The 13,947-nt window shown below is 35.7% G+C and overlaps 1 protein-coding gene and 1 non-coding gene across 2 annotated transcripts in view; one reads left to right on the top strand and one right to left on the bottom strand.

Annotated features, from left to right (window-relative positions):
• The window catches only part of TM9SF3 (transmembrane 9 superfamily member 3), a 74,068-nt gene that overhangs the window by 48,675 nt on the left and 11,446 nt on the right, over positions 1 to 13,947 (bottom strand). The window contains exons 3-5 of the mRNA XM_037804361.1: positions 8,042 to 8,164; positions 2,216 to 2,376; positions 1,072 to 1,149 (exon numbers count right to left, since the gene is read on the bottom strand). Of these exons, the coding sequence (XP_037660289.1) occupies positions 1,072 to 1,149; positions 2,216 to 2,376; positions 8,042 to 8,164 (362 nt within the window). The remainder of the gene's footprint in view (positions 1 to 1,071; positions 1,150 to 2,215; positions 2,377 to 8,041; positions 8,165 to 13,947) is intronic.
• Positions 3,640 to 3,746, top strand: LOC119511036. Its single transcript, XR_005212125.1, has one exon. It is a non-coding gene; the product is annotated as a U6 spliceosomal RNA (small nuclear RNA).

The following is a 13,947-nucleotide window of genomic DNA, read 5'->3' as shown; positions in this document are numbered from 1 at the left end:
TCAAGACTGCCTGAGCACTACACCTGAGAACATGGTGAAGGGAAGAGGAGAGCATGGTGGAGGCAGGGAAGGAGAGGGAATCTAATTCCAGGAGTAGCTTACTAAATCCTTCAGTAAAGATTAAAACCCAAATTGCTTAATTTTTTTTATCCTAGGACCCGGAGAAAGACTAGAAGCAGTGATAAGGTCTGCTGGAATCTAAGGCTGAAACCCAGCAGCAACAATACAAATCAGAGACCTTAAAGACTTATGGGCTATCCTAAAAATAGACGATTAATAAACTTTAGAATTCCAGTCTAAAAGGTCAGATCAAAAGACAGAAAAAGCATGGCAATAAGAAAGTCAGAAGAATGAGTATCTCTCCTTATGCTCTTTTATCTTTGTATCTCCATCTTGGAAGAAAGAAGACACCAAAATAAAGTCTATTTTTTAATAAAGACAACCTAACTACCTGTACAAAACCAGCACCAATGCCACTGGACTTAAGATCTGAAACCCAGTTTGTATCTATTGGTGGAGGGTGGGAGGCATTTATTCCCATTCTTGAAGTTTCTTTCTATGTGGAAGAAGCTCCACTAGCAAAAACTCCTGGACTCTCTCCATTCCCACAGAAAGCATATATTCCGCTCAGTTTCTCTACACCGTAAGTTTTACAAGGACAGAAACCTACATAGGGAAGCTTGTAATAGTCCAGAATTGTCTGAATGGGTTTAATCTACCTAATTCTGAATTTCAGCATTAAGATGTACACCAGACCACAAATATAAGTCACATTATCCAATATTAGCCTCATTAGGATTAAAAGTGATATTCTGATCTCCCAGATGAGGTATTCCTCCTTATCTTTCTCTAAACTGTTTTAAGCCACCGTGAAGAAGGGAGTTATCGTGTTTTTCTAAAACTCCATAAAACTTTAATGCTCCTGGCTCAAATATGAAATCACCATTAGCTAAATTTTTTAAATCCCCAGCCTTCAGCACAGTGCCATGCATATGGCAGATGCTCAATAATGTTGTCAAATCAATTTGTGCACATATTGAAAGCCTTAAAATACACAAACTATTTACCTACCCTGTGTTGAAAAAAAGATGGGTCAAGATATTTGTCAAATCTATCTTCAAATTTGACATCTGACTTTTTCCATTTTACCTGAAAAAAAATATTTTTCATTTGAAAATTAAGGCCAGTAAATAAACTAATAATCTGATGACAAAACTCTGGGCAAAATTTAGAAAGATTATATATTTAAAAGTAATATGAAACAAAAACAAAAACGGTAGAAAGTTACCAATTCTAATTTTGGAAATTTAAATAGGTATGATAAAAAAAACTAACCAACTTTCCTCCCTACTTATTATTAATATAACAATTTTTCTTAGAAGGATCATTTCTGTTTTCAAGAACTACTATTGCTGGCTTCAACACTCTGATCTGACAAATGTGATAAAAACTGAATTAATACAAGCTCATTTTACAAGTATATATGACTAAGATATGAACATATACATCTTTGTCTTTAGATTGCATTAATTTTATTAAAATAACAAATTTATTTTTAAGTTCAATTATGCATATATGACTTGCACTAGTTACATATGCACAAAGCTTGAAAAACTTTCAAAATTGGCTCAAAGTGATTGACTCATTCCAGTTACCAGAAAAAGAGTAGCAAAGAGAGAGCTACCTACATTGGATTTCTCTCTTCTTTCTACTATTTTTAATCCTAATGGACCTGAATTAACTTAAGAGTTGCCAAAAGGCTCTGACAATCTCTTACTCCGCAGGAGTATCTTATCCAATTGAAAAACAAAACATGGTAAACTATATCCATTCAGCAACTTTTAACACAGCATCATCTGTATCTGCAACAGTAGAAAGGAAAGAGACACAGAACATGGAAAATTGCAATCTAAAAATGTGATCATGAAAATATACACTGGGTTAGCCTAACTGCCAAGTTGTAATGGTAAACTATGCTGTGGCAAATGACAGGCCCTGCAAATGTATAATTGGTATCTAATACTATAGAACTGAAACAAATCTCCCTTTCCCTGAAAGGGAAGGCTTTTAGATACACTGAGGAAACACAGTTTTAATAATATTGTTATCTCCCATTTTAAGCTACATTTTCATTTACTAAAGTTATAAACATGTTTAATTGGTGATACCAGGTATCAAACAATTTTTCCTACATACAAATTATTTTCACACTTACTGAATATGACATCTGGATTTTGGTATTTGGAACCAGTTTCACCTTTCCTTCACTAGTTAGATTAACATCAACAATCCTATTTCCATTGAAACCTATTTCAAGTTTTTTGTAGGTCCAAAGATAGTAATCTTCTCCATTTTCATCTGCTTCACCAACAATACCTACAAAAGAAATAATGCTTTATAAAAGGTAATACTATTTAATATTTAAAATAACCTAGAAGCTAAAAACATTAATTTTTTTGATATAAAAGAGCAATATTATCATTATCCCTCATTGTTAGAACAAGATGAAAGTACAATTGATTCCAGGGTCACAGCCTGTGACGTACGTGTTAATTACTTGTCAAACACATACTATGGTCATAACCATGGTGAAAAAGTGATGAAATGGCTCAATATAACCTGCTGCTAATTTGATCCTCAAAGCTCAGCTTTGTTATTAATATCATCTTCATGGTAACAATTACAACCTTATATGTGCATGCCTCTAATAACTCAAAATTTCAGGAAAGTGCTGTATTAACATCTGGCAAGGTCAATGAACTAGAAGCCCAGACCAATACTGTCTCTAATAACCTATGATTTACCCACTTCTGCAACATGTGGATCCCAAAATTTTAAATGCCTTCTTCTTATTCCTTGAGTCCTGGACATGTCCCTCTGTAGTCATCAAAATGAAAGAAGACTTGAAAAGACAATAGTTAAAAATGATCACCACAATCACAATTTGAAATACTGGAAGAAGACCCAAAATAAAACTGTGTGAGGATCTGAAAGAATTGATATCAGAGACTCAAACAGATACTTGTACATCAATGATCACAGCAACATTATTCACAACAGCCAACAGGTGGAAACAGCCAAAGTGTCCATCAACAGATGAATGGATAAACAAAATGTGGTATATACACACAATGGAATATTATCCAGTCATAAAAAGGAATGAAGTTTCAATACATGTTATAACTCAGATGAACCCTGAAGACATCGTGTTGAGTAACGTAAGTCAGACATAAAAGGACAATGTTGTATGAGTCCACTTACATGAAATAACTAGAATGAGACAGAAAGTAGAGCACAGGTTATGGGGTAGGGGAGGAAGAATGGGGAGTTAATACATAATGGGTGCATGGTTTCTCTTTGGGGTGATGGAAAAGTTTTGATAATGGATGATGGTGAGGGTAGCACAACAAAATGAATGTGATTAATGTCACTGAATTGTATGCTGAGGAGTGGTTGAGATGGAAATTTTACGTTGTATATATATATTGTCACAATTAAAGAGGGGGGAAGGGAGGGAGGGAGGGAGGGGGAGGAGGGAGGGAGGGAGAGGGGGAGGGAGGGAGGGAGGGAGAGGGGGAGGGAGGGAGGGAGAGGGGGAGGGAGGGAGAGCAAGAGAGACTGACTAAAAAGACAATAAGAGTGCTCGCTTTGGCAGCATATATACTAAAATCAGAATGATATACAGAGGATTACCATGGCCCCTGCACAAGGATAACATGCAAATTTATGAAGTGTTCCATATTTTTTTCTTTTACTTTTTTTCCTCTTCTTTCTTTGTGGAAGAAATGGAAATGTTCCCATATAGATTGTGGTGGTAAATGCGTAACCATGTGATTATACCGGGAGCTATCAACTGTTCACTTAGGATGGATTGCACCGTGAGAATAAAACCATTTAAAAATAAACAGAAAGACACAAGTGCTGGAGGAGATGTGGAGAGAGAGAAATACCATTCACTGTTAGGATTAAAAGTAGAGAGAGAAGCACCATTTACTGCCCCCTGGAGGGAAGTATGGTGGTTCCACAGGAGGCTAAAATATAGGGTTGCCATATGATCTTGCAACCCTTTTATTCGGCATATACTTGGAAGAACTGAAAGCAGGGACACGATTAGACATTTACACACCGGCGTTTATGGCAGCAGTATTCTTAATTTGCAATGGATGTAGGTGGTCTAAGGATACATTGACAGGTGAACAGAAGGGTGAACTGTGGTGTATATATACAACGGAATACTGAGTGGCTGCAAGGAGGAATGAAGTTGTAAGGCATGCAACTAGGTGAATGAACCTTAAGGACATTATGTTGAGTGAAATAAGCCAGAAACGAAAGGACCAATATTGGAAGTCCTCACTAATATAAACTAACCATAATAAGCAAATGCTAAGAATTGAATTCAAGAGCATAGGTTATCAGTGGATAGAACATGGGCAGAGATTGGGCAACTCACAATGCAGGAGTACGGAATGTTCAATAAGGCTTATTATAAAGTTTTCTAGATTGTAAGCTCTTATAGCAGTCACATCTTTTCCTGAGTTCTGTTAATTAAGAGATGTTTATTTGATCAAAATTTATATTCTCTGTAGCACACTATCTGATTTAACCTGTATGGGTCAGTTTATTTAAATGACATAATTACATGGAATCTAAAATAGGGAATGAGATCTTGTTATTCTGTACAGGTTAATGTAATACCCCAATACATCCCAGAGTATTTTGGGCAGAAAATAAAAAAGTATTTGCAAAGACCCCCTGAGGGACTGGGGGAAAATGTGGAAATATTAAACTTTCCCAGCTGGGGAATTCCTGATACTCTTACAAGCATTAGAGACTCCCAATTTAATAAGCCAAGCCCTCACTCTTGGGGCTTGCCTTTATGTAAATTATTCCTGCAAAGGACAAGCTATGCCTACTTATAATTATGCCTAAGAGTCACCCCCAGAGAACATTTATTGTTGCTCAGATGTGGCCTCTCTCTCTATGCCAACTCTGCAAATAAACTCACTACCCTCCCCTGCCATGGGACATGATTCCCAGGGTTAAAGTCTCCCTGGCAACATGGGACATGACTCACTGGGATGAGCCTGGCCCTGGCATCATGGGATTGACAATGCCTTCATGACCAAAACGGAGAAAAGAAATGAAACAAAATAAAGTTTCAGTGGCTATGAGATCTCAAACAGAGTTGAGAGGTAATTGTGGAAGTTATTCTCATATATAGATATTCCTTTGTAGTTTCTAGTTTATTAGAATAAAGCTAGAAGGTAATACCTGAAGTTGGACTGTAATCCAGTAGACTTGATTCTTGATGATGACTGTATAATTCTATGTGACTATATCTCAATAAAACTGCTAGAAAAAATTTATCGTGTGACCATGTGATTGTGAAAATCTTGTGACTAACACTCCCTTATCCAGTGTATGGACAGAAGAGTAATAAAATAAAAACAATATATATAAATAATAGGGGGTTATAAGGGGTATGGTATGTTTTGGGTGTTCCTTTTCATTTTATTTTCATTTTTTTATTTTGGGGTAATGAAAATATTCTAAAGTTGACTGTGGCAATGAATGTACAACTATATGATGACACTGTGAGCCACTGATGGTATACTTTGGATGTATTATATGGTGTGTGAATATATCTCAATAAAATTGCATTAAAATAAATACATAAATAAATAAATATTTTTAGAGAGAGAGCGAGAGAGAGACAATAACAAATAAACGCAATACATGACCATGGACTGGAATTAATAATGGAGGACAAAATGCCAAAAGAAAATTTAGCCAATTGAAAAAACTGGAATATAGAGTGGATGTTTTATATCAATGTTAAATTTGTTAAACTTGATAACTATACTTAATGTGGTTACATGAGTAAATAGCCTCGTTCTTAGGAAACATACATGGAAGTATTAAGTGTTCAAGGAGCATGATGTATGCAATCTACTCTCAAATGTTTAGAAAACAGATACGTGATACAAGAACAGTGGTAATAAGGGTTATGAGATGTGTTGGTATTTGGATTTTGTCTGAGGTAATGAAAATGTTCTAAAATTGAATGTGGTGAGGAATGCACAAATACATGATGACACTATGTACCATCGATTGTACACTTTGGATGGACACTTTGGATGAATATATCTCATCTCAATAAAACTGCTGGAAAAAAAAGAAATGTGGCAAAATATTAAAATTTGGTAAATCTGGGTAAGTGGGTAAGGGACATATTGAAGTGTTCTATATTAGTTTTTTATTTTTGCAACTGTCCTGTAATTAAGAAATTATTTCAAAATTAAAAGTTAAAAACAAATAAAACAAACAAAAAAAATCTGTGAGGGCAAATAGGTGATAACTGAGGATCCATCTCTTGTCCCTTCATACTGTCAGCTTTTTGTCGAATGTTCTCCATCCAAACTTAAATAACTCCCAAGAATCTCATGCTCCAAAAGTTGCTCCTTAGGGCTGTCCCTCTATGGTCAATTCATCTCATTAGTTTATTAGAAAAAAATTTTTTTAATTAGTTTTTATAAAAAAAGTACTTATTGAGGATTAACCAAAGAGCTCATTACCTAAAGTGGCTCTCTAATGGGTACAAATTCAAGGAATACTGTTTCATTTTCCATGAGGTTATAAAGGGATAATGAAATCCTTCCAATAATTAATTTCATTAAGGTTTATTTACCTATCTACTCTGAAAACCAGACTTAGAGGATGGAGATACAATTATACAAAATAGGAAGCTATTCTCTAAGGGGCCTTTAATGATTATGATACCTTCACTCCAAAAAGAGCCAGACAAGAATTTATTTTCTGACAGATTCCCCATGGTTCAGACATTCTAAGATACCCAAAAGTGTCACTCCAAAACAAGGCAGACCCTAGAATCCCAGGGCTACAAAATCTTTATCTTAAGCTAGGAAACCACAATTGTTGCTGTTGCTAAAGGGGTCCACAGTAATGACTGAAAGAAACTACGTTTACAGACAAGAAGCCTATAAGCAATGGAAAAGAACAGGGAGGAACTTTCTCTTTCAGAAGTACTCAACCTGCTCTCTTGCCAGAAAAGGAGGAAGCCTGGACTAATGGTTTCTCCTGAACTATAGGCTCATAGGTCATTGGTGAATATTTAACACATCTTCCTGCTACTCTCAGAACTGAACATAGAAATGTCTGCATTAACATAATACTAATTATAGTCATTTGTATAAAATGCTTACTCTTTATACCTAACTAACATGCAATAACGATGATATATACAACTATCTTGCGATTAGCTTCCTTACAACTTTCCTCTTAGTACAACATTAAAGTCTGATCTTATACATTTCGTCTTTCACAGTTTGCTGCTCACGAACATGGTGGTCTACTAACAACTTTCAGAATTAGGAGAAATATAAATTACATACAAGAGCATCACTGGAGTAGAGAAGAAGAAAAAAAAAAACCCACTAAGGCAGAAATGTGATCAAACATGCTGGCTATGATACTTGGTTGTGCTATGCATTTTAAATAATTTAATCAAGTCTAACATGATTTTTGGATTATGTATTACTTTGGATTTGCTATGCCACAGTTCTCCACTAAAATGGAGATCAAGAGTTAAAACATCAAAAAAAATTGTTAAATATAAGGAGTTTGGGAAAATAACATAAGAACTAGCAAAACAAGCCATTTCAAGGACTATCACATCTGAAAACCACTTACCACAGTACTACATGAGAGAAAGCCAGAATTAAATTTCAAATATCCTGTTTGGTCCCTCTGACGGTATTTCATAAAACAAGTTAAAATAAGATATAAAAAAACAAGGTGGGGAAAGATATTTTCAGATTGTTCAAAACATCTTTTAATCCCCAAATCTTATAAGTTATACTGCATAAAACACATATTTTAGGGGAGTTCCATGTAAGTTTGAGCAACATCAAAAACCATATCATTCTGTGGAAAATGATGACAACACATTTACTGACCCAGTGCACAATCACCCTAACAGAGTCATTACATAATATTCCCAAACTTTAAATATAATACTTACCCCATATCGGTAAGTCATCTATGTACATCTGGTACCAGTAATGATTTTTGATAGCATACACAAATGCATCTCTCTTTTCTTTATCTAAGTCAATTTCACAGTAAGTGGCCGGCATCACATCATCTGAATAAAATAAAAACTGCAAATTAGCCCACTAGTTTGTAAAATATTTATGGGAAAAATAACACAAGAGAAAAGCCAACTTTTCCTGAAGTAAAATTTTCTATTCATAAAAGTTGAATCTGGGTGATAGATATATAGGAATTCAGTATTTCTTCTTTTGTGTATGTTTAAGATTTTTCATAATAAAAGAACTTTAATCATCTTTATTTTTCAGGATTACCTTACTAAGTGAAGAAATCTTCCCTTATGGCCAAAAAATTATATGAAAAAATTTACAAAAAACTTAACTAAGAAAGTCTTCATTTACTATATACAAAAACTCTCAAGAATATGATCTTAAATAGTGATAATTTCTAACTATAAAATCTCTGAAATAAACATTCATTTTAACACTCTTGGAAATGCAAGTTGATATAGACCAGAGTCTATGAAGAATCCCATGATTCTTCCTAATTAGGAAGTTTAAAAGGCAAACTTCTATCCAGCAGGTGTCACTGTTTATAAATTATCCTAAAGTTTCCTAGAGATGAGGCATTTCCACTCTTGATTGCTTTAAAAAATACTATCATAAAACTGTTCAGATTGTCTCCAACTTATAAACCTAGTGTTTCAAAAATGTGCTTATGCCCCTGAATTGTATATTTGAAAGTGGATACAATACAAAATTTGGAGTTGTATATATGTTACCAGGATAGAAAGTTTAAAAAACCATAGAAATGTACAGCACAAACTGAACCCTAATGTAAACTATGCTACAGTTAATTGTAATAACACTGCTTCATCAGTTGTAACAAAGTACCACACTAATGCAAGGTATTAATAATAGGGAAGCCTGTGTGTGTGTGTGTGTGTGTGTGTGAGGGGGATATAAGGGAAACTTGTGCCTTCTGCATGATGTTTCATAAACCTACAACTTCTCTAATTTAAAAAAAATAAATAAATAAATGTGCTTATGATCATTGGTTCCCAACTAAAATGAAACAAAAGGAAAAAACCCAAAAAATCTACACATGCTCTAACTATCCAATAAAATGATTAATTTGTTTTTGTATGTTACTTATGCAATCAGAAAAAAAACCCAAAAAAGAAATTAGCCCTAACAACAAAAAATAAAGCAGTTATTTGTTTTTAAGCTTGTCTGTACTAGAATGTTATTTAGAACTTGAAATGCAAATTCCCAAAGAAACAATGTTAAACATATTAAATACTGATTAAAACTTCTTAAACATAAATTGTAGCTGAATTAAAATTAATTTGATTGCCACCTATAATATTATTTCTATGAGAAACAGCACTCTGAGTTCTAACTCAATATACCAGTAACATTTCTCCCTGAACAGAGGGAACAGATCCACCTTACTATAGGTCAATTCAGAGTTGGTACCCCAAAGCTACAACACCAAAGTTAGTAGGATATTTTGAAATCCCATGGAAGAGAGACAGGGAAATTCACCCCCCACTACCCTCTTCCCCCAAAGTAGGAGGAGAAAATTAATTTGTCTCCAACAATAATGGCTCCCACACAAATTTTCTTTCTACCCAGGCCCTTCCAGGAAGCAAGGAATTTAGGATTTTCATAGTGGTAAAAATTGAAGCTGAAGTAAGCAGGAGAAAAGAGAAGGGAGAAAAGGTTAGAAAATGAGATTGTTATAAATCTCCTGCAGCAGGGTCTTGGTGAACTGGCAGTAAGAGGTTCCCAAATGGAATCATATCCATTGAATCTGATAATGAGCAAAGGGCAACAGGCAACTGGAACTACAAAGAGGAAAATCAAAGAAAGGTCCAGGCTTGTGTGGCAACAAATAGCTATAGATGACCTCACAGCTACCTCTGCAAAGCCACTGAATCCCTTTGCTGTTAGAGCAACTTATAAATGGACATTCATTGATAATGGTCATTAACAAAATAGTAATTTTAAGTATAGAGTCCTGAGGTATACAATATGACATCTACTTGTATAAACCTTTTAAAAGAGTGATGATTCCTCAAAGTCTGAACATCATTTTAATTCTCTTTCCCAACTGATCCTCTATAACCTCTCTCTGATCACCTTAAGCTCTAGCCAAAGTCAACTGCCGAAGTTCCCACACTTTGCATTCCTTTGGCCTCTGGACTTTTTGCTCATGCTGTTATCTCCACCTGAAATATCTATCCTAAAATCTTTTCCATCCCTCCAACTAGGACTCTTTCCTCCAGAGACATCCCTGATTCCCCATCCTCCTCACCTCTCACCCCCTCACAGCCTGCCCCTTTCTCTGAAGTCCCTTGGCTTTCTGTCCATACCTCCCTTCTGGTGGCACATAGACCCATACCACTTTTACCTCATACCAGTTTCTCAAAAAGACCATCATATCTTGAGCTATGGATTACATCCATTTTACCCCCAGCAATGCCTGCTTCAGTGCCCTGCACAGAGCAGGCACTAAACAAACAAGCAAAAAAATAAATATAAACAAATTTTAGTAACATGATTTCCCATTTATTTGGCAAAGTAAATCACTAAGTATATTAGAGTAGATGCATATGCATGCATCTGTGAATGAACTGGGTGGGGGGGGGAGAAAATGCCGATATAAACAAATATAATTTTTGAGCAGAGAATCTCAGAAGATTGACAAAGAGGTCTTGAAGAATATCTTTCACTGATGTGAAATTCAGAAAAGAAATGTTGTGGTAAAAGAGAAAACCTATCAGTACAGCAAGCTGTAAAAAGGGTCCTGGATGGTCATATTTTAATGAAGTTCCTCTTCCAGGCATGTAGGCAAAATACAAACATTACAAACAATTGAAGAGCCTGGTTGCCCAGGCGATACAGGATTCCTGTCAGATGGGAACTGCTTTGAAGATAATGAATGCAGTGTGTCTGAATATATCAAATCATTATTCAGCATTCTATATAACTGGGGGAAAAAAAATTAAAAAAAATGATCAACATAAACCACCACTTAAAATTATATTTGGGTATACCTTTCTCAGATGAAACACACACCACAAATTCTGAAGAAGATGCCATTAAAATTTCACCAATGTAAATACTTTTTTATGGGGGGAAAAATAAAATCAAAGTTACAAAGTGGCAAATGTTAATACTGATCTTTCAAACAGCAAGACTGTGGAAACTATGCACCAATAAGTTTGTCATCAAATCCAACAAAACTTCAAGTTAATAAGTGAACAGACAGTGAAAACATTGAGAAAATGTTATAATTATTCATGATTTCACTAAGAACACATCATGCCATACTTTGTTTACTTTCTCTTTTGATAACATTATTAAATTGGAGAATGAGAAATACTCTACCATAAATGCTGCAGTACTTGGTGACATCTCTCATGAAATCACTATAGACAAGTTTATAGAGAAATGGGTAGGAAACCTGAGTTTCAGTACAGGCTCTATCACTTACTAGCTATATGAACAAAAGCAAGTCATTTAACCTTTTACCCCAGCTCCCTCAACCATTAAACAGAGATAACATCTATGACATCCCTTCCCAGAGTTGTTTTAAGAATTAAAAGTGCTAGTGTATTCAGTGTTCTTAAGTATCCTTAGCGTTAGGGCACATACCCCTTCAAGAAGGCAATGAAAATACTGTCTCTCTCTTCCCACTCCCCACCCCTGCCCCTGGAAATGAACATTCGCCTAACATTAAGACCAAAAGAAGACAGTGAACAAAAGATTTCAACAAGTTTTTGGAAAATGGAAAACAGATGGAAGATGGCAAATAACTAATAGAGCAGATGAAACTATAAGAGAAAAAGAATACTTATAAGAAGAGAGGGAATTGATATTACAGAACCCAAGAGACACTCAGGACTTGGAAGCACCATGGACCTCAAAAGGTAGGGGACCGATGTAGGGCTGAACATATAGGGGAACTGTATGTAATTCTGTACATGGAAAGGCTGGATGCCCAGGTCCCTTTCTCCACCCATCAACGAGTCAGATGAATAACCTCAACTCCTCTCCTGCAGTAAAACAGAGGTATTTTCCTCTAGAGACTTTAAACCAAGGAGGCTCCAGATTCAGGCATCGCAGGAACAGTAAAAGCTAGGGGCTGAAAATAGGGTGGGGAGGATTACCTTAGGTAAAAATTTTCAGGCTGAATGACAGGACCCACTGCCCCCCATCTGTCCCCCAAGCTTGTCTGTACCCTTGGCAAGCAGGCCTAAACCACCCAGGTGATATCTGGAGAGAAATATTGCATAGAGATTAAAATTGAGAACTTTAGAGCTCAACTGCTTGGGTTCCTATCCTTATTCTGCCATTCTCCAGGTGTGTGGCATTGGACAAGTTACTTAACCTCTCTGTGCTCCAATTTCATTACCAAAGAAAAGGGGGGGGGGGGGGGAGGCAGTTAATACATTTCATAAGTTTATTTTGAGGATAAAACAGCCAAGGTTGAGAATCAATAAACTGGAAATATATAAGGCTCTAAGCAGCCCTTGGCATTTCTCCATACTTCAGTACTCTCAACTACCATTTCACTTTAGAAAAGTAGAGGAAATACTTGTGAAACAATTTCATCCCTCTGTTAAATTCAAGTGAAGATAAATAAAACAAATGGGAAGAAGGCATTTTCTAGAAGTCAGTGATTTTTCAATGATTAACATCCTTCATTATTCAAGCATCCTCAAATGAGGGGTGAGGAATGGGTTGTGCCCTTCCCTGGTTGAGAATTACTACTCCAGACCATCTAACAATCATAATGAAGTAATCATCACAAGAACAAGTAGACACAAATAGTCCAGGTGCTACACAATTTAAGAGCTTACTATGCCTTAACAGCTAAGGATGCAGTAGTGAACAAGAAAAAACAGGCTAATGCAGCATCTTGGGGATAAATCAAATCCTGCAATCAATAAACTAATTTAGTATTTCGTAGTTCCTAATACAAAATCAAGTTGGAACTATAGATCCTCACCGTGTGCTATTAGAATTCATAACAACTATCATTTCTTGAATACAAACTCTGTACATGGAAACTTGGATAAATGCTCTGCATGCATTACCTCATTTAAACCTTCTATCAAGTGAATATTATTTCCCACTCTTAACACTTCACAATGAGAAAAATGAAACTCAGAGAGACTGAATAATCTGCCCATGATCACACAGGTAGCCAGAGGCAAAGCTGGGGTGCATCAAGCTGGGGTGCATCACCCTAAAGCACATGTTCTTTCCATTCCACAATGGCAAGGTTCCAAAAGGCATACTCTAAAATTATGGGATAATGAATTCAAGTCTGGTTCACAGTGCCTGATTTAAGCCTGCTCTACTGCCCCCTTTCTAATATATTTCCTCTAAACAGTGTCAATTTAGCATTTTCTCTAGTGCTAGTATATATGAATTTGGAAGAAAAAGAAAGTTGTGCATAAAATCTTAAGTGAGATTATTGACCAAAAGGGGGAAGTGAAATAAAACAAAATAAATTACGTTTCAGTGGCTGAGAGATTTCAAACAGAGTCAAGAGGTCACTCTGGTGGGCATTCTATGCACTAACAGATATCCCTTTTTAGGTTTTAGTGTATTGGAATAGCTAGAAGTAAATACCTGAAACTATCAAACTCCAACCCAGTAGCCTTGACTCCTGAAGACAATTGTATAACTATGTAGCTTACAGGGGGTGACAGTGTGATTATGAAAACTTTGTGGCTCACACCCCCTTTATCCAGTTTATGGATGGATGAGCAGAAAAATGGGGACAAAAACTAAATGGAAAACAGGGTGGGATGGGGGGATGACTTGGGTATTCTTTTTTTACTTTTATTTTTTATTCTTA

The sequence above is a fragment of the Choloepus didactylus genome, chromosome 15 (assembly GCF_015220235.1).
Source record: "Choloepus didactylus isolate mChoDid1 chromosome 15, mChoDid1.pri, whole genome shotgun sequence".
NCBI lineage: Eukaryota > Metazoa > Chordata > Mammalia > Pilosa > Megalonychidae > Choloepus > Choloepus didactylus.
Note: the sequence above shows the minus strand (reverse complement) of the source record. Positions and strands in the feature narration are given on the sequence as shown.